The sequence below is a fragment of the Sciurus vulgaris genome (genome assembly GCF_902686455.1).
Source record: "Sciurus vulgaris genome assembly, chromosome: 1".
Taxonomy (NCBI): Eukaryota; Metazoa; Chordata; class Mammalia; order Rodentia; family Sciuridae; genus Sciurus; species Sciurus vulgaris.
In genome coordinates this window covers 140441799-140464323 of record NC_136461.1, presented here as the reverse complement: position 1 = coordinate 140464323, position 22525 = coordinate 140441799, and the positions used below count along the sequence as shown (strand labels likewise).

The 22525-nt window shown below is 34.7% G+C and overlaps 1 protein-coding gene across 6 annotated transcripts in view; it reads right to left on the bottom strand.

Moving 5' to 3' along the window:
- Positions 1-22076, bottom strand: part of YTHDF3 (YTH N6-methyladenosine RNA binding protein F3) — a 36474-nt gene extending 14398 nt beyond the window's left edge. The window contains exons 1-5 of one of the 6 annotated variants that reach the window (XM_079150261.1): positions 21798-22076; positions 21293-21317; positions 17967-18112; positions 15510-15595; positions 4723-6321 (exon numbers count right to left, since the gene is read on the bottom strand). In XM_079150261.1, the coding sequence (XP_079006387.1) occupies positions 4723-6321; positions 15510-15595; positions 17967-18024 (1743 nt within the window). In that variant the 5' untranslated portion in view covers positions 18025-18112; positions 21293-21317; positions 21798-22076. The other 5 variants (XM_079150263.1, XM_079150262.1, XM_079150259.1 and 2 more) reach the window with 5 other exon arrangements.
- Positions 22077-22525: the final 449 nt, after the last annotated feature.

Below are 22525 nucleotides of genomic sequence, written 5' to 3'. Positions count from 1 at the left end.
CTATTCTGATCATAGACTGGATCCTCTACTACATTAAGGAAAGGACTCTGGATAAAATGACAGAGTAGTTAAATAAAAGAATAACCTTATTCTTAGGAAATACACACTATAGTTTTTTTTTTTTTTTTTTTTGAGAAAAGAGCCTACATGGAACGCACTCTCAGTTTAAAAAGAACAAAGCAACTGGGGAAAAAATGACAATAACAGACAAATCTGACTAAATGGTATGTAAGTATTCTACAAATTATTCCCCAGATAAATTTCAAATTATTTCCAAATAGAAGAATGAAGGAAAAAATTCACCCATAGTACTATAGCACCACCAATGTCTCTGGTTCTTTTCCTAATGAACATTTGAATTGCTTCCAGTTTTTTGCTATTATAAAATTTTGCCATTCCTATACATATTTTCTGGGGTATCTAGAAAGGTTCTTCAGGTGTATTCCAGAAGAGAACTGCTGAATTATAAGGCGGTATTCAACTTGTTAAAAAAACACAAAAAGTGCTTGACATCTGCAATTGTGTAAGATGCCTTGTTTATTTACAAGCTTTCCAATATTCAATACCATCACATTTCCTAATTTTGCCAAATGAATGGATATAAAATATTTTCTCATTTTAATCATGAATTGGATTTTCCTAAATTTCACTTTTACTTCCTGTTGCAGCAACTTCTTGAGTGGACAAGACTATTGGCTTTGACTATTCTGAGTGATTAAAATGTAGGCTGGGATAAGCCAAAATAGCAGCAGTGCCTTCTCCCCCTGTGAAATAAAAGGGTTTACTGAGTCATCACAGATACCATAAAAAAGGAGGTCTTGGTTTAAGCTTCCACAGCTTCCAGAAGCAAAAGTGGACACCAGTTGGAAAAATGTCTTCTGCACTTGAGAGAACAGTATTTTTATTAGGAAATTTTGGAGGAAGAAAGCGAACATTGTTCACATCGAACCTACAGTGGCCATGAATAAGGGCATTGTTGCATGAAGTGGGGAAAGTTTGGGGATATGACAGAAGTCAATGCTTCCAGATTGGCTGGAACTGGTAAGTAGGATATAGTGCTACCTAAGGGGTTGTAATGTAATGAGATTGTTTTCTCTAACTTTCAATAAGACTGAATATTGGTTTACATGCATTAGTCATGTCTGTTTTCCTCTTTCACTAAATGCATATTCATATCTTTTGTACATTTTTCTATTGAGTTGTCTTTTTTATATTTATATATTCTTAATCATCAATCAATTATATTCAAATTTCTTCTGGTTCTTTCAAAAAAGATGACTTTTTATATTTTCCTTTAAAGCATCTTTTGATTAACTGTTTCTAACTAATCAAATTTATCAATCATCTCTCTTATTATTAGTGCAGTCTGTGTCTTCTCTAAGAACCTGACTTTAGCCAAAGTCTAAAAGATATACATCTGGGAAAATATGACCTCCACTTATCACGAGCCTTCAGAAATTAAGAGTTTAATACAGGACAGACGAGGTATTATTAAGAGACACTAATAATGACTTGCAACTGCTTTCACTGGAAAAAAAATAGGAATTCTAGCAAAACACAACTCATTTGTCCTTTGTGATGAAACCAAAGAGGACCTAGGACAGGGAACACAAGAATCACTGGGATGCTTTGAAAGCATTTATGTTGGAAAGCCCATGTGCAAAATAAGCATGTCAAAGAAAAAATCTACAACTATGCCTGGGCAAGGGCTAACAACAAAAGGAAGAAAACCAGGCAAAGATACATGATACTTCATATGCTAACCAGTTAAAAAACATGGAAAACTGGCTCCTGACATAGTAGTTTCAAACCTGAAGGGAAGTCAATTACCTAGCGTTGCCATTGTAAAGATTTTCCCTTCTAAGTCTCCACAGGGTAATGGTATAGTCAACTTGAAGCATGACTATCCCATTCCCACATGCACAATGGCAGAGGCATATGGAACCAGCACCAAGAATTAAAGAAAAAAATTTAAAAGTACCCATTTTGATCTTGATGATCCTCCCCTGGTCCAGTAACTAAGAGGAAAAGAGCCCAAAGAATACTGGGAGTTTTCAGATCTCAACAACAAAAAAATACTAACAAAACTGTGAGTCAAGATTAGTGGGTGCCAGGGATTAGACACAGAACAAGGACGTATGTACAAAAAGATAGTACAAGAGAGGTTTTCATGCATGGTGGAACTTTCTCATATCCAAACTGTGATGGTGATTTCATCAATTTACTTTTTAAAACTGAAAACTGTGGGTTCTAAATTAGAACTTAATTTTACTGATTAAAAAAAAAAAAAAAAAAAAAAAAAAAAGCTTTAAAACTATGTACAAAAATACTTATGGGAACTTTTTTATCACCCCCAAACTGGAAACAATCCAAATATCTTTGATACGTCCATAGAATAGAATACTACTAGTAATGAGAATAAAGAATTGATAAAAACAAATAAATTACGATATTATGCTGTTATATTGAAAGAGGTCAGTTTTAAAAAGTTTATACTTCAGAACATGATACAATAAAGCAAGTCTATAGTATTCTGATTGAAAAAAAGCTGACCCCAAAACTCTACACCCAGCTGAACTGTTGGTTAAACATCATGGCCAAAGACCATGTCTGTTGTGGTGGTAGTGGTACTGGGAATGGATCCAAGGGGCACTTTACCACTGAGTTATATTCCCAACCCTTTTACTCAATTTGATACAAGGTCTCACTATGTTGCCCATGCTGCTCTCGAACTTATAATCTTCCTGCCTCAGCCTTCTAAAATTAATAAAAATCAAGTGTAATTAGATTCAAAATAAAGATGTCAATTTTTGAGTTACAGACATCACAGAATGGCAGCAGTGAAATAACAAATACAAAAATTAAAGTTTAATTCACTAGTGTGTATATATATGCAATATATACAAAAACATGGCTATAATAGATTTGTCATAAAAAATATTTCTGGGGCAGGCACAGTGTGCCAGTCTGCAACTCCAGCTACTTGGGAGGCTAAGGCAGGGAATTACAAATTAGAGGTCAGACTTGACAAACTTAGTAAGATCCTGTCTTGAAATAAATTTAAAAAGGCGTAGGGATATAGCTCAGTAATAAAGAACCACTGAGATCAATTCCTAGTATGAAAAATATATATATTCCAGAGACAACTATACATTAAAATACTGAAAATAAAACTAGGACTAAATTTTCAGACTGTGTAAGAAAGAAAAGTATGAACACATACAAGTTTAGCTGTCACCTTAGTGGTAGAAGAAAATAAAGCTGATAAATATTTATCATGCATATTTTCTCCTAATCTCATCCTACTTTCATGAAATCAACTGTTTACAAACAAAAAACCTAGATCTAACACCCACCATCTATCTAAATGCTTAAGTCAAAAAGATTTCACTGCCTACATTTCTCAAATATGTCTTAATTAAGCACATCCTAAAATAAAATCTGTATCTGCATCCCATCTTTCATATTCCAGATCATTTCTGATATGCTATTTTGTAATGGCAGATACAATATGACAATTTACTTAACCACTAAGCTCAAGACCTCACTAGCAACTTTTGATCCAAGTTTCCTCATTTCCCACATTTAGCTAGAAGAAAATTATATTCAGCAATCCATTTAAAAAGTTCCACAAAGCCTTAAACAGTAATTTGCATCACTCTAAAAGTCTCTAACAAGTCAGCATAGTAATCACTGCAACCAGAATCACCTGGGAAGCCTGTTAAAAATGTACACTACCACACCCTTACCAAATACATCAAGGAGTGGGTCACAAGAATCTCTATTTTCAAGAAATACTCCAGTAAGTAATTATAAGCACTAAGGTTTAGAAACTACCACTTTATACTTGTATCTCAACATCATTCACCAGTGAGTAATGTTTGTTGAAGCAATTCCCTCTGCTGCATACAACCAAGAAGTCACAAGACAAACTCACTCAAAGAATTGAATCACTGACACTTTTAGGCATAGATAGTTGAAGTTTCTGTTTTACGTTAATTTCCACAAGGGATTTTCCGCAGCAGTAAATGCTATTTTACTGAAGAGCTAACTTTACCCCTACCTCTCTCCAAAACAAATTCAAATGTACCATCTACAGAAAAATCTCCTGGTTGACTAAACCCACCATTCTCTTTCCACCTAAAACTAGGACCCCAATTTTATGAGGTAGTTCAGAACAGAAAACAATCTAAGCCTGCCTTACCCTGTGATCAAATGCTGATCAGTATGTTACAAATATGAATAACAGCGTGTCCAATTCAAAGTCTTCCAATGGAAGTCGTCTTATGTTTCACACATGAATAACAAAAAGAGAAAGCAAATGCTATGGAGTCTAATTTTAAAGCAAATCTAATTTACCATCCCAAAGTCAAATTGTCACCATATTTGGTATAAGAGCTTCAACTGTAAAAATTATAAGAATACTTCTGTTTTGTTTTTTAAAAATCCATTTTCCCAGTTAGGTACATTGGCATACACCTGGAATCCCAGCTACTCAGGAGGCTGAGACAGAAAGATTGCAAGTTTAAAGCCAGTCCAAGCAACTTAGAGACCCTACCTCAAAAATAAAAAAGGGCTAAGGATGTAACTCAGTGGTAGAGAATTCCTGGGTTCAATTCCCAGTACTGTGGAGGGGGAAAACAAAGAGGCATTAAAGGATACTCATCCATCTACTCCATCCCCAAGAGAAAGACCCACACATCAAAATTACTATATTCTTACCCTACGCATGGCTTCCTCCTCTTCTTGACGCTTTTCATAATGTGCAAAGTCATCAAAGATTGAGGTGGTATGCTTGAAAGTAGCAATTATTTTAAGCACTTGCTTAGCTTTTTCTAGGGGTACCTCTTGAGTGTCCCTTGAATTGGTTACTGGTTTGTTGTCATTGTTTTCTAAGCGAATGTGCCGTAACTGGTTATTGGGAACATCTTTCACAAAGATCCATTTAACTTCAAATTTGCCCTTCCATTTATCCTGAGACCAGACACCAGCATATGCATTATAGTCCACAACAGACTTCATTTCAGCCACTCCACAAAAATGTCCACTGCCATTCACGCTAAAGAGTAAATAGAGTGGGCCTTTCCCATTCAGGGAACGGTAGGCTGCATCCAAACGCTTATTACCATGCTCAGTACTACACCAGATAGAGTACTTAATGGAACGATGTATGTCATCCTCAGAGTAGCTTTTAATTATAAACACACGTCCATTCTTCAGGTTCCAATCAAAGTCTTTGGGATTATAGTTGTTTATGGCCTTTAGCTTTTCCAGTACTGGATGCACTTCTATGCTAGAAGGTGAAGCGCTGACAGGTACAACACCTAAACCAAAGTTTTCACTGCCCACTCCATTGTTCTGGCTGAAGCCCCCTCCCCTATTCCGAGGAGCTACCCAGCGATTCTGCAGCTGCGGTGGCTGAGGCTGCACTTGGTGTGGCTGGGCCTGTGGCTGAGGTCCTTGTTGCTGCTGTGGTTGTGGTGGCTGAGGCTGCTGCTGAGGCAGTTGGCTTTGCACCAATGGTGGCGGTTGAATTAATGGCTGAGGCTGCTGGATTATAGTTTGAGGAGGCAGAACTGGTTGGGTTGGTGGAGCCTTTACCACTGACCCCTTTTCATCCCAAGTTCCAATATTCATGTTGTGTTTTATAGGAGGAGGTGGTACAGCGGAACCCCCAATTCCCACATTGCCCTTGGGTTTAAGTTTCGGTTGAGGTTTGGCAGGCTTCCTAGCAATGGCAGCCCAGGAGGTTGGTTTAGGTGCTGCACTGCTAACTGGGGGTACACTATTGGTTGCAATGCTAGTCATACCACTGCTGCTCAAGGCTGTACCTACAGTTTTTGTCACTGCAGCTGTCAGGTCACCACCAATTTTCAGTCCAGTCATGCCTTGCTCAATACTGCTAATGCCAGGCACCTTACTCAAAGTATCATTGCCAAATCCAGCCTGTCCATCAGTAATAGCTCTCCCAAGAGAACTAGGTGGATAGCCATAACTGCTGCTATAAGCAGAACTTTGTGTTGATTGTCCCTGAGATCCACTTGTCCCCCATGTAGAGAAATCAGCATTACCAGGAAAAAAGTTAAATCCATGTTGACCAAGAAATGGAGGGGTATTTCCTAATGCCCCAGGTTGACTAAAAACACCATCTGGTATATAATGATGTTCTCCATTACTCATTTGTCCATAGGTTGTCAGATATGGCATAGGCTGGTCTCCAGCCGTGGACCATGCTGCTTCCCCAAGAGAATATGGAAATCCAATGGATGGAGCATAGTAACTAGGCATATATGGATCTGACATTGGTGGATAGCTGTTACTCTGCAAAACAGAAGACCGCAATCAGTAGTGAAATGTCCTCTTTACAGGAGGGGAAAAAGACATCTGAAAGATTAAAATTAAACAGTTTTAAATACAGGAAAAAGATGCACTTGATGAACACAAAATTTCTAAATAAGCATAATTAAAGTTTAAAATCCAATCTCAGAAAAATTTGCAGAAAAGTACTCATATTTTTAAATCTTTGTTATAAAATTACTTAGGAGTTTAAGGAGGGTTAAGAATAGAATGGGGATTATTTTTGTTTGAAGAGTCAGATCTGCCACAACTTTTTAAAATATGCAATTTCTACAAAAAGCTAATTCATAAACTTTGCAGACACAAAATTATGATTTACATTCAGTTATATTTTAAGTAACTGATGTGTTCAAAAAATTACATATAAGGATTCAATAAACATGGAAACTTTTTAATATAGAATTACAATTTATCTTTACAACAGAATCCAATTCAGTCACTAAATTTTGTACTTCAAGAAAAAATAAAATAAATGCTCACATTCTGAAAAGAAAAAAAGGTTCAAGATTATGCCTATCACATGGTTCAACTTTGTTCTGCTTTGCCATATTTATTTTGGAAAGGAAATGAAATCCTTATCCTGGCTTCTTAAGGGTACAGCAATAGATGTCTTTCTTTTGTATACTGTTTTCCACATTTTACACAAAATTATAAATTTCTTAGAACTTCAGAGTAAGTTCACATAATTTTTTCCAGAACTATATTGCAAGTAAATAAATCAACCTCCCTTTTGAATATTAAGCAATCAGGTATTTAGCAATTTGCCAAAAATTGAGAACCAAATTCTATTAATGAAAAAAAAACAAACAAACAAACAAACAATGTAAGGTCATGTAAAAAATAAAATAGTTTAAGAATTTCTCTTGAAAATGGGTTATGTTAAAAAAATATACAGTATAATGTCTGATTAATTTTTCAATCTGCTTTAGGTTTCATTTTAAAGCCCTGGACAGAGATTTAGAATTTGTATAATTATACAAGGTTGAAAAATAGCTAATATTCAGTGAGGGTAACTAGTGTTTCCTCACAAGGATCAATGCCATTAAGTCTAATGATTCACTTAATTTATATAAACACTGTACGTTCCCTGGAATAAAGTTCTTAACTGCCCCTCCTTTTTTTTTTTTCTCTATTATATTCTTGGGTTATTATGTAGCTGCTTTACCACTAAAGAAAGTACATCAAGGGCTGAAAGGTACAGTTCATTGGTACAGCACTTGACTAGTGTATGCACAAGGCCCTGGGTTCAGTCCTTACCACTGCAAGTAACTACTATCAATAGTAATGCATGACAATAATATCTTAGATACTACTTGGCATTTATTCTGTTATTTTTTAAAAGGCTTATGCTATGGTTTAGATATGAGGAGTTGTTCAAAAGCTCATGTGTGAGATAATACTAGAATATTCAGAGGTGAAATGACAGCCTTAACATAATCAATGTTAATCCACTAACAGAAATTAACTGGGCAATAACTGAATACAGGTATGGTGTGGTAGGAAGAGGAAAGGAGACATGCCTTTGGGGTATAAATTTATCTCTGGTGAGGACTGCTCTCTCTGCTTCCTGACTGTCATATTCTGAGTTGCTTTTCTCCATCTGCCCTCTGCCTTGATGAACTGCCTCACCCCAAGCCCAGAGCAATAGAGTACCTCTAAAACCAAAAGCACCAAATAACTTCCTACTCAACATTGTTTTTGTCAGGTCTTTTGGTTATAACAGTGAAAAAGCTGACTAAAACAGTTCACCATTAAAAACTGAGATATTTTATTATTACTAGTTTTTTCTTTTGTTTTTTGTTAGCTTGTTTGGTGCTCAGGATTGAATGAATGCAGGGCCACCTTCTCACTAAGTTACATTCCCAGTCACTATTATATTACTAATAAGTTACTGTGATACACCTCACAACTGTTCCAACTATCCACTGTCTATGAGAATGCTTAATATACTACACTATCTTTTGAAATGATTCTCTGATATAACCAAATTTTAACTTTAGAACTAAACAAATTCTATTTAAATTAACAATTCTGATAAGAACTAGGGATGTAGCTCAGTGATAGAGCACTTGTCTAGCAAGTGCAAGTTCCCAAGTTCCATCCCCAGCACTAAAAAAATGAAAAAAGAAAAGCACAATTCTAAAGATTTATTGCTAGTAAAACATGAACCCAAACGCAAATGTGTCTCTTATTACTGTTTAAAGAAAAACAAAAATCACAAAGCAATTCTCCAAATACACTACATATAAGGAAAATTTTACTGCATTCAAAACTATAAAAACTCACGTTACAAATTTACTAATTTAGTTGAACAGTTTTTTAGTTTTACTAGGTAATTATTAACTATAACTGAAAATATATTCAAAGAACACAAAAATATTGGTATGAATGATTAAGGGCAGTTTTAGAAACACCACAATAGTAGTATAACTGCAAAAATCCTGACTGCTACATTTAAACACACCTCCAAAGTGAAGCCTCAGGGAAGCTCTAACACACCAACAGTGGTATTTAAAGAAAAAAAAATCTTGAAGAATTTAAAGAGTAAAATTCAGAAACCCTGATAATGATAAACATGTGTACACGCATGCACACACATTTGTAATTTGATTACTAAAATGTATGCTAAAAGTAAAGGTACTAATGCTGATAGGGAAGTCAATGTGATAAAAAAACAAAGTGTTACCAAGGGTTCCAAGTGTTATACACTACACCTAGAATCCTCTAATGTACTGTATAAATGGTCACTGTTCTGTTTATCCATTTATTTTCTAATTCTTTCAGGAGTTTTTGCTGAATGAGATTTTTTTCTCTAGCTCTATGAAAGTAATTCACGCGATCTCCTTTCAAAACTCAAGGCTCTGGTTTTGATTCTACTAAGAAGACAGTCACAGTGGCTAGAGATGTAGCTCAGTAGTAAAAGCACTTGGCTAACATGCATAAGACCCTGAGTTCAATCCCAGCATTGCAAAACTTAAAAAAAGAGAAAGAAAAAAGAAAGAAAATTTCAATAGTTTCAATCATAATTTTTCTATTATTATAAATTAATGTTTTGATAAATTTAAGACATTTTTAAATTGTCAGCTAAGTGGAATTTTTATTAATTTCAATTACCTCAGTAGTGAAGAGGAAAAACTTTACACTCACTGATGATGTAAAACAATTCATAACTTAGTTCCATTTTTTATCTCAAAGTAAATTATAACGATATATATATATATATAAAATCAACTTAGGAATTTACATCCAGCCTGTTTAAACTAGTCTATTCATGATATAGAAATGTCTCAGTCATAGTGAAATCTTATTATATTCTTCTTTAAAGAAATACAACCTTTAAACACAGTGATGTGAAATGCTTTGTATCCCTATATGCAAGGAACTAATTAGAAGGTGAAAACAACAGTAATATGTTAATATAAAAATGATACAATAAGCAGGGAGTGGTGGTACATGCCTATATTCTTAGGCACTCAGGAGGTTAAGGAGGTAAGATCACCTGAGTCTAAAAGTTGGAGGCCAGCCTTGGCAACAGAATGAGACCCCAACATCAAAGTAAAAAAGAAAATAAAAAGGCACAATAATCACTGGTCATGAAAAAACATACTTGTGAGAACAGATCCATAAACTCTTCTACCTACAGCATAAAAACAGAAATACAATATGGAAAAGCTATCTGATTAGAAGGTTCAAGATAAGCCTATGAGGTATCTAGGTTCTAATCGCAGCCCAGGTACTTAGCACCTAGATGAAAGGAGCCAAGTTACTTAGGCTCTGAATTATTTTCTCATCTCATTAAAGAAAGTGAAGAGATCTTGAGATCTGATTTTAAATCAATATGCTGAAGAGATATCTGCACTCCAATGTTCACTGCAGCAATATTCACAATAGCCAAGATAGGGACTCAATCTAAGTGTTCATCAATGGTTGAGTGGATAAAGAAAATGTGGTACACACAAACACAATGGAACATTCAATTTTTAAAAAAGAAATTCTGCAATACAAATGGATTTTTGAGAATCTTAAGAGCTAAGTGAACTAAGTCAAGCACAGCAAGACAAACATCACATATTCTTACTTACATTTACAATCTAAAACAAGCAAACTTACGGAAGTAGAGAATAGAATGGTAGAGACCAGGGTGGTGGGAGAGATGATGGTCAAAGGTTTTTAAATCTCAGGAAGAATACGTTGTTTTTTTAAAGTTTTATCATGCAGTGTGGTAAATATAGCTAATATACTTATGGTACATTTCAGTTCAATTATCTTAATTAAAAATGAGTCTTTCAATTAAAACTTAATATACTTTTTTACTTCATGATTATCCAAACATCCTAGAAACACTGTACCTCTTAAAAGGTTAATAAAAATGGTTAAGGTCTTATAAAGCAGTAAGTAATAGCACCTATGCGCAGAGAAAACTGAAAACTATTTGGCATTAAAAACCTAAGTACAGCTGGGTAATCCAGATACTAGGGAAGCTGAGAAGAGAGGATCAGAAATCCAGGGCCACCCTGGATAATTCGGCAAGACCCTATCTAAAAACACACACACACATTTAAAAAAACAAACAAACAAACAAACAAACCTGAGTACTTGGGAAACTCCTGACTCCTAAACTAACAATAAAAAGTAATGTTCACCATATTTTTAATGCTTTTATGCATTTTCTTGTGCTACTGCACTTTTCAAAAATATAATTAATGAACATCTAATCATAAGGATGTCATAAGAAAAAAATGTGTTATATAATAAAATCTGAATATTTCATCAACCATAATTCTTCATTCTCTAATTCTATCAAATAACATAATCTATTCATTAATTTAATAAATACTTAATGAATACCTACTTTGTGCCAGATATCATGCCAGTCACTGGGAATAAAAACATGAAGAATACAGGTCTCCAACCTAGAGCACTACATAGATATAGTGGGGAAGACATTTACCTTACAAAGTGATAGGACTATAACCATAGAACAAAGAAAGCAAAAGAAACTACTTTAGTACAAATAGGAGAAAGCCAATAACTAGAAAATCAGAAAAGACTACATAGAGAAAATTTCACACAAAAATTAAGACAATAAAAGAAACATTCAGAAAATACTTATATTTTCAGGAATAATGATAAGACGTATTTCCCTAAGATGGAGAAAGTTGACAAAAGATATACAGGTTAAAAAACAAAACAAAACAAAACCTGGAGTCATTTTAAAGGCACTCACTTAATAAATGCATCCACTGTAGTAACAGGTATAGAATTTTTTTTTTTTTTTTTTTTAATTTTTGCAGTACTGGAGATGGAACCCAGGACACATTAGGCAAGCACTCTACCAAATGAGCTACATTGCTAGCCCTGTTTTCATTTGACTAAATTGCAATGGCTAGCCTCAAACTTCTGATACTCCTGACTCAGCCTCTTATTCCTGAATATCTTATTAACATTGACCATGTATCACAATCAGACTTGGATTTTAACTCAGTAAATCCCTCATTTTCAATTCTGCAAATATTTCAGTAACACTGAAACCAGTGCATTAAAACAAACTGGAAATCAATCCACAGCTTATCATGCAATTTACCATCACTGATAATATTAACAATATCACTAATAATATTATCATTAGTCATTCACCTATTAACTGTCTCAAAAGAACATAATTCTAAAAACATTGATATTTATTTCAAAGATACCCATGGTATATTTGTTGCCAAATTTAAGCTTTTATAGGTATTCCCTATGTGAACATAATGGGTTAAGAAGAACTACCAGTAAGGAAATCATTCTGCTGTGCAGATAAGGAAAATCTTAAATGAGGTCAGTGATGGCAAACAGAAAATAAAATTCAAATACTATTTTTTTAAAATTGTTGACACTTCTCTCTAATAAACATAGTTTGAATTATTTCCCCAAACTTCAGTTTTCCAATTTGTCAATTTTGTATGCACAAATCATGTGGTATCTTTAACAATGACCACTGAAATATAGTTTCTAAATAACTATAGAGAATTAATTTTAAGATCTGAAGGACATTTACTTTTTAATTTATAAAATAATCTCTCTATACATAGATATACACACAAATATTCCCTATAAATTAAACAGTATTAAATACTATAGTGGCTGAAAGTGAAGCGGGACAGGGCTTGCCACTTCAGGCCCTGAGTTCAAACTTCAGCACCACTAAAAAAAAAGAAATAAGACACTATAAAATAGAAATATGCTACCACAGGAATAGAAAGGCCAACAAGTTATTTTAATCCATCCCTAGGTTTGATATGAATTAGCTCTAAATATAAACAATTTAAACCACAGTCAAAAATGTTAAACATCTTTCCACCAAAAAAATCATTTCATTATTTATAATTTTAAAATCAGATGAAGGAAATTTAATCTTAAAAGTACAATGTGTATAGGATGAAATTTTTTAAAATATTATTTCAGTTAGGTGGTAGGGAAGAATCTTATTAAATACTTGTATAACTTTAAAGGATGCCAACAATTACTTGAGATATTTCATAAGTTAATGCAGTCTTTCACAAAATTATGAAAATATTCTTTAAAACACTGCATTTCTTTTAAATTTTACATTTTAGCTATGTAACAATAAATTTTTATGTAACTTACCTTTAAGATTTCTGATAATTTTCAGTTTTTCCCTAAGAAATACAGTTTTCAACATTCTATAGTGTTAGTACTCTTTAAAATGTAAATATATGCCTCATTAGAAATAATTATTTTTAGTACCATGGAAGACAACTGCTGAAAACCTATACAGTGCTAGTGCGGAGAGGCAAAACACAGCCTCAGTGAAATCAAACTTTAAATTTCCCTTCAAATAGGACAAAATATGTTGATTCCAATACTGTAAATTGAAATAATAAACATAAAAATTTTAAATCTTTCCATTTGTATATCACATTAAAATAAATATTTTATAAATAATTTTGACCCAACATGAGAAGCAGTAATGCAAATGAAAAATTCATTTGACTTCACTACTAACACAAATATCTTTTTAAAAAGTAATGATTTTCAGCAGAGAAAATCATTATAGCTCAGTGGTAAGGCTTCTGCTTGGCATGTTTCAATCCCCAGCACAACAAAGTTTTTAAATTTTTAAAAAATAATGACTTTCTAACACTTTTTCAAACAACTTTTACAAATGGAACCTTCTATAAAATAGATAAAATGCCCCAAAGAAAAGATCTGGTTGCCAGGCAGGTAGAATCCAGGAAACCTCCCCTGGCATCCCTTAGTCAGTCCCTGAAGTGCCTCTGCAAACCATCAAAACACTGTGTGACAAAAATTTCCTACAACAAAAACTGTTCTAAGTCATCCTGACAAATAATGAATAATCGTAAAGTATTTACATAATCAATTAAAACAAGATGATTTTTTCAGGTAGTAAATCCCAACCTTGTAGAGTTCACTAAATTTCCTTAAAAACAGAATTTGAGCCAGGGATAGTAGTGCATGCCTGTAATTCCAGCTACTTGAAAGGTTAAGAAAGAAGGACTGCAAATTTGAGGCCAACCTGGGCAAATTTACCAACACCCTGTCTCAAAGTAGAAGTTTTAAAGAAGGACCGAGGATGTAGTTCAACAGTAGAGCACTTGCCTCTCATGTGAGAGGCCAATACCCAGCACCAAAAAAACAAACAAAAAGTCTGAACAAGTTAAAGGAGTTTTATATATATTGTCATTTTACACTTTAGTATATAAACTATGAAATCAAGTAGCAAAAAAAGGTCAATTGTTTAGCTCAACAAATTTCCTAAGTTTATCTGATGATAGAGGACTTTTTAGTATATGTACTATACCTTGTAACATTAGAAAAAGGTTGGGAAACAGTGCCATGATGGATGTTAACTGAGAGTAATACATGAGTCAAAATACAATAAAAGTGTACTTAAAACTTATAATACATTTCATAACCATGATTTCTCCAACTTTGCAGTGATATGCTCTTTCACAACCCCTTAGGTAGAAAAGTTGGTACTGAGATCATAAAGATCACACAAATGTGAAATCAATTTTTCACTCCTTCGTGAGTAGATAGATTCTACCACCAGTTTTTATTCTTTTGCCTTTACTTATTCCCTTCCAAGCAGAACAATCAAGAGGTAGATCAGGTTGAATACACCAAATTCTTCCCAGTTCTAAAAGTAATTCTACATTCTACAAATGTAGACTTTGTTCAAATTTTCTGTACAACTTTACTGTTAAGTTCCACAATAATATCTGGTTCCTAATTCAGTTTTAAAAATCTAGGTTAAAATTTTGTAGTACATTTTCCATGTATCTTTTTTCAAGCAAAACAAAAGCAGATTTACCTCAGGAAGGTCTCTCTAAAGAAAGTGATACTGAAAATTTCTTTTTAAAATTTGTTTCTAGCAGTGACACACTTTTAATAACAGAAGTGGTTTACAGAAATAGTACAAAGATATCAAATGCCTTTATTTTGTTGTTTTTCAAAGCTTAAATTATCCCTATATAAAACTCCATGTGGCTTAGTAGTAAGGCACATGCTTAGCATGTACAAAGCTCTGGGTTCAATCCCCAGCACGCACACAAGCACGCACGCACACAACAAACTACCAGTTACTAATGATCTCACTGACTATTCATGTTCACAGTATAGAAGTGTCTATAAAATCCTTAATTCTAATCCTTAACATTAATAGGTCATATTATAACTTGCAGTAATTATCAATGAAGTTCACATCAGAATACCTTTTAAAAAAGCAAATCCTACATTTAGTCAAAAATATCACATACAATATCCTCACCACACAAAAATTTCTAGCAAATAAGAAACAAACTTATTTGTTTTAATTACGAAGATATGGTAGTGATATAAGATTAAGAGTATTTCAACATCCAAAAAAACCTAACCATGATATGTAAAAAGAAAGGTTCAACTTTAAGTACTTATTTTATATTCCATAATCTACTTTCAGCTACCTAGAATCTCTAAAGAAAAATTTGCCTGTGCAAGGACCTGCCACTGTTATTCACTTCATGTAAGCACACCAGAAGAATTCATTCATGCTATAGTTAGTCTTTTTCAGTTAAAATACTTAGCTAAAAATTCAGTTAATACTAAAAATGTTTAACTTCCTAAACTACTTCTGTCAAAAGACTTACCTGATTTGTCTGGCTACTTAAGTATGGCTCAAAATCATCATCATTTACAGCATCTTTTTGATGAATCGAACCGTTTTGTACTGAAACTAAAAAACATACTTGTATTAGAAGTGTTGCAATTATCTTTATGAAACTCACAGCACACCTAACATTTTAGATATTTTTCAAACCAACTCAGAAAAAGTAATCCTGAGTTCTTTTTTCTTTCCATTTAAGAACCCTCTTAAGGATAAGCTTTATTTTATATACAAATATTTATGTACCACAAAAATCTTTGAAATCTTATAATAAATAAGCCTAAATTATTATGAATACAAACTATATATATATATATATATAATTTTTTTTAACACATACACATACACACACGCACGCACGCACTTTCCCTTACCAAAAACTTCAAGTACCTATCTCACTTTCAACTGTGGTATGTGAGGTAACATAAAAATATTGGAAAGGGTTCTCAAATACTATTCTTAAATCTAAAATAACTATTTCAAGCAGTATTGTGGACAACAGAGATTTCTGACTGTTCTCTACCTTTGTTAAAAATCTATTAGTCCAATAAAGGTAAATAAAGAATACAACTTTTTTTGTCTAATGTTCCCGAAAATGACTTTAATGTCTTCAGTTAAAGAAAGTGGCTAAAATTTACTTTAAACAATATCACAATAAATAAACATAATTGAGAAATTAAATAAAAAGAGCCTTTATTAGAAAAATATAAAGACTGGAGGTATACAGCTTAGTGGCAGAGTATGTGCTGAACATGCACTAAAGTCCTGGGTTCAATTCCCAGAACCAAAAAATAAATTTGAGGACTTTCACATGGAAATAGAAATACAACTGAAATACCAAAGATAATCATGCTAAATCTTGAAAACAAATCAGAGAATAACATAGAATGTTGTATTTATTCAGAAGTCATTTCTATAAACACCCTATAAAGTTATTCTCTGAATACTGTGTCAGAGTGTGTTTGAGCACAGAATGCAAAAGAACATCCTGAATTTGAATTCCAAGTCCTCCACTGAGGAGACAGAGATGTCCAGTAGTGACTTAGCCTCTCTAACCCATGGGTGACTACTCTGTTCCAGGTTATTCCTAGTACCTATCTCATCTTAGCTGAGTATTAAATGACAGTGTTCAATAATCTTGGATATTATTACACTAAATGTTACAAGATCCCAAAAGGACTAAGAATGACCTTAGAACCATGAAAACAGAAGAGGTAGGAGGTCAAAATCCGATGTCATAGCAATGTGTAAATATACTACTGAAACTTGAAAAAAGTTGAAAGTTTGAGGGATATCAATTTCTTATAAGGGAAAAAGAAAAACAAAAAACAAAATAAAAAACTCTATCTGAAGATGTCACAAAGTATTTCAAATGAATATGGGGGTGATGGGATTATAATGTATGTTCCTTTATAATATCATTAATGTTTTCATTATCTCTAATTTTGCCATGAGTTCACATTATCTCAATGATAATATTATGAGTTAAGACTGGCTTGAGAAGCACTGACCACTCAGAGACAATGCTACTCTGTAAAGCCTTCTAAGAAGACCTTTTATGATGTTGTTATTACTTCTCAGAGGCCACAAGAACAACCTGAAAGTCAACTTGATTCTGACTCCACTGAGGTGGTTTAACTGAACTACACCTGAACTAGCTAAGGTTAAGCTAAATGTGCCCCCCAAAATTAAATATGTAATAGTCACTAATAACAAAAATAAAGAGAAGGGGCCTTAGGTTTTATCTAGTGCCATTTTAAGGGCTGGGCTAATCATTTTAGTTCAGAAGATTCTGACATACCTGTTCTTCATCACTGGCATTACTTCCTCTTTATCAAAGGTAGTTATTCACTTCTTGAAATAAAAAAATCCTTACCACTGGACTATTACATTTGTACACAGTAGCCAATATATCAAACAGCTAATCATTCTGAAATTACACCTACCTCTTGTATCAATTAGATTCTCAGATCTCTAGCTCATATTGCTAATAAAGTAAAAAAGTACACACTAAAAATTTATCTGAATACATATTATACTGTTCTTCCTCACCTGATCTATTCTAAATCTTCTGAGAACTTAGTATTCATATTCACTAAGTAAATACAATTTAGTTATTTTTAAATCATTTGAACATGTCTAAAATGTTCTAAAAAGTATATACAAAGTGTAAGTCAAGCTAAGGAAAAATAAAGAGCTCAAAGTATTTAACACATAGTGATAAGCAATTTGCTTTAGACTATAAGAAACTGACCCTTGAGTTTTAAAAGCATATCTTTCTCTCAAAACTTCAACTGTCTTATACGGACTTTAGTATCTGTACATTACTTAATGACAATCTAATGTCTTGGAGACTGAAAGCCATTAAATAGTAATGAAATCCAAGCCACTTCCATAGTCTGTAAAAGTTCTTCAGGGGAAAAAAGAACAGATGACTTACATGATTCTTCGCCTGTTTCCTCTGCTCTATGAAGCAGAGTCAAATCAAGATAGAACATGGGCCTTAGAAGCCAGGTGATTCTTTGCTCTGGTCCTGACTACATCAAGTTAGGAAAGTCAACAGATGTGTGCATCATGTTTTCCCACCTACAAAAACAGCGACAATACCATATACCCTCTATCTCCTTATAGGAATGTTGTGAGGATTAATGATAAAATGAAGCCTAAAATTTAAAGTGCTTTGAAATCATTTCTGAGGAAAATGGGGAGGGAATACAATACCACACTGCCAAAATACAAGGCATTTTCCACTACTTTTCTAAATATTAAGACTTAGTCAAATTCAACCTAATTCTTTTAAATTGCAACTGTATGAAATGATGTATATGTCTCTCCCTTGGAAGGAAAAGGAGAAAATAGGAGGGAATAAATTATTTTCCATGTATTTGCTTATTTTTATATTTAAGGAACAAAAGAAAAGCAAGAGTAAGGCCTAAGATGGCATCTGACACTTCCATCCATAGTGCTTCCAAGTAAAGGCAGAACACACCTGTATTCTAGCAAGCAAAAATTCTACTTATTAAAAAATAAAAGTAAAAGAAAGTCAGTATTAAATTATGCACCAACAAGCAATTACCTTTAAATTTCAACTATCTTTTGGTACTTCCTTTGCCAAGCATATATAAAGAGATTTGACATTTCACACAGAACAATATTAATTAAAAAATAATTCAAAACTTATAAACAAATCTAGAATTATTAGTTATACTTCAAAAGCAATATTGCCCAAACAAAGGGACTGATAATAGAATTGCATTTATCCTTTAGTACATTAAGACATTAAGAATATACAGGAAAACACTTAGCAAAAAATCAAAAACACTAAAGCCAGGTATTAGGCTAAGAAATATCAACTGCAGATAAATCAGAAAAGAAATACAGCATCTCTGAAATTATATTGCCAATTAAAAAGGATTATGCTTTCAAACTCTGACAACAACTTCTCAGAAAATGTATTTTTCATAAGTTTGCTAAGTATGGAATTCAAGATTACTACCCATATTCTTAGAATATTAATGTTGTGGTTCAGAGAAAATAACTATACTTTTAGCTTAACTACAGTAAACAGAATTATTATAAAATTTCACTAGTTTGAAAATCAAGTCAGCTAAAGCAGAATAGTGTCAAGTACACACAGATACTTGTATCAGTTCAACTGGTAGTGCTGACTTGGTTTTGTAATTTGCCCTGAAAAGGCATAAAAATACATGTATATATGTGTTATTTGTGCATTTGTAACATCTACCATTTTAAAGCAATATAAATGAGTACCAGTACTTTTAGCTTTTTTCCCCCTTCCTGTCAAGACTCCAGAATAGAGTCTTCTTTTAGAAGGTGAAAATAAATCCAGCAAATGCAATAACTACTAAAAGCAATAAACTATTATAATTACAACAATCCTCACAACAACAGAATTAATGGTTACAGCTATTATTTTTATTTCATAGAGGGGAAACTGTGACAAGATGGTGTAACATGTTCAAGCTCACTTGGCAAGTTAACAGCTACAAATCAGAACTCAGGACTTCAAGAAATACCAGTCCATCATCCTATCTTTAGGTAAATTCATGAGTTGATCAAAAAATTAAAAAGAAAATCTTTTGGAAAAAGGAACTACCCAAATAAACGGTCTGTATGTGTGTCTTACTCACAATTAGAAGTGATACAGATGTGTTAACTTTTTCAAACATCAAAAAAAATTTAGTCAATATGTAGTTTATAGGTCATTTTTATCTACAATATCCGAGATGTCTGTCACTAGGCGATGTCTAAGTGAAATAATCTTGTCATAAATCACTTATAGTAATATAGAACTATCTTACACTAAGAAGATCTATCCTGTTTTAGCAAACAAGTGAAGTACTTCATAGAACTTGTGTACTTACCTTAAAGCAGGTAACACAAAACACTTTTAGCATTTCAAATAGCCTTGCAAAGTGCCACCTCCCCATAGATCTAGGATAAAATAATTTACTCTAGGCAATAATGACCACAGATTTCACATCTCCAAGTCTACATACCTCCTAATGGGCAGACTAGCAAAAAAAGAAATTAATGGATCATTCCTCTTAAATCTTTTACATATCTGTAAAAAAAATCATTTAAAACAAACACTATCCAAATCTGAGGTTTATGCTTATAAGGCTGAAAATGATTCTAAAAATAAAAATTCTAAAAGTAAAAATGTCTAAACATTAAAGAAAACATCTTTAATTAAAACAAATAAATGTGCTACCTAACAGTGCCTTAGATCTGGTATGGAAAAATTCTTAGAAAAACTACAACATAAAGGAAATTAACTAATTTGTGTATACAGAACTTATTCCTTTTCAAATTAACCAGATTTACAATAGCAAATAAAAGCCCCAAGAATTGAAAGAGCAAATAAAAACATTGAACTCATATCTAAAAAAGGCTATTATAGATCTTAATTCCTAAGTAACACTTTGTTACTAAAATTAAAAAAGGAAGTATAATTCTATTTAGTATAATTTTAAGCCCTATTACAAAATGTTATAAATATATAATTTACTCTAATGTAATTTAATTGGCACTAAATCAAGAAAGCAGTAATTATTCTATACTTACTAAAGTCACATGATTAATGTCATAATGTTTCAGTCAGCTGACTACATTGTTCCATATTAATACAAAATACACTTACTTTACTTTCAATGGTACTATTACTAAAGATATAATCCTAGCAGAAAGCTCTCAAATTATTTCCTTCTCAGTCCTTTGTAAAATAAGATTGAGTCACACCTTGCAATCCCAATTATACAGCAAGATTACATGCCTCTTCAGTTATGAGTTCTCTCTGGCTACTGCCTCACTGCAATCGACTTCGACAGAACCAGAGTCATTAACAGTACGATTTTCATTAATGTGACATGGAACACTATGTGAATTGCATATTAAATATAATCCAGATTCATCAAACAAAATGTTCACTCTAAAAACATAGTTAACCATATGCATGTGTGGAATTTTTGTAGCAAAAGTCACATTAACGCAAACTGAGTAACTAAAGAAATACCACTACATTCACAAAAATATGTTTTAACTTAAATACAACTAAGAAAGCTATTTCTTGTAGTATTCTGGTTTCTGTAAAAGTGGCTGAAAAAAACTATCAAAGTTTGGGCTACCTTAGCTCTGATAAATGCCTCTCTAATCCTTTACTGAAAAAAAACAAAAACAAAACCCCTATTCAGTTTAAAAGTAACACCAAGATAAAGTTAATAAGAAAAAAAAAGCCAAACTCACCTTTATTGCCTTGTCCTTTAGGTCTCTGTGTAACAAGATGAAAGGTGAGGTAAAGAGAAGAAAAAGAAGGAAAGAAAAGTGTGTTAATCAAAAACATTATCAAAGATAAGTTATTTTAAACATGCCGCGTAGGAGCAAACCCACCATATCCTCCACAGCCACCAATTTCCCAACCACCCCCATCCTTAAACCTCCCACCCGCCACACGGAATCCGTCTCCCAGAGCTCTCCTGTCTCAGCCCCACATCTGCCGCCCTCGAGATGCATCCTCAGGCCCCTGCGAGCATTCTTCCCCCACCTCCGGCGGCAGCGCGCCCGCCCGTCTGCCCGGGCCGCAGGCTCCGAGGCCAGGGCGCACGCCCCGGCCCGGGAGACAGGACCGCAGCAACTTGCTCCCCAGGCACCGTTATGGGGCCGGCGGCGACGGGGAGGAGCCGGGGCCCCACGCGAGGGTGGAGCTCTGGGGCTCAGGCCTTCGCCGAGGCTGCGGCCTCTGCTCCCTCACCTGATCCACGCTAGTGGCTGACATTCTTCACCGCAACCCGAGAGGAGCCGCCGCCGCCGCCGCCTGGGCCTCTCCCCGTGCACTCACAGCAGTTAGTTGTCGCCCTCGGCGGATGATTGTTTCAGCCGCCGCCGCTGCAGCCGCTAGCTGAGAAACCAAAAAGAGAGCCTCGCGCTCGGCAGTCAGCGGAAGGGGCCCGTCTTTTACGCTTGCACGCTCCTCTTCCCCTCTCGCTCTCCGCTTCTCGGGTCCACAATGGCGGACAGACTCCCTACTCTCACTTCCGCTCCGAGCCTTCCTGACCTTCCGCTCTCCACTCTGACGTCCGCGCTCACCTCGCTCTTCCTCCCCCACCCTCCCGCTACCGGCCTTGGCTCCGCCTCCGCATCGCCACGTCACGGGAGATAGGACCCGCGTGCTGGAGGTTGACGCATGCGCTTCGGAGGGCGTGCCTGAGTGGCCCGGGTGCCAACCCTTCAGTATCAGGCTGGTGGCTTTCTTCCTCTGAGGCTGCAGAGGGATAGTGGTCAGAGCCGGGTCCCATAGCACTTTGAGCAAGAAGAAGGCTGGGGCGGGAGGCGGGCGCTGGCGGAGAAAATGGAAGACCGACCCAGGGCGCAGGAACCTGCGGCGCCCTCCGGGTGGCGGAGGAGCAGCGGAGCAGCCGCGCCCGCCAGCTGGGAGCCTGCTGCGGTGGCCGGGCCTTGATGGAGCTCCGGAGGCCCTCC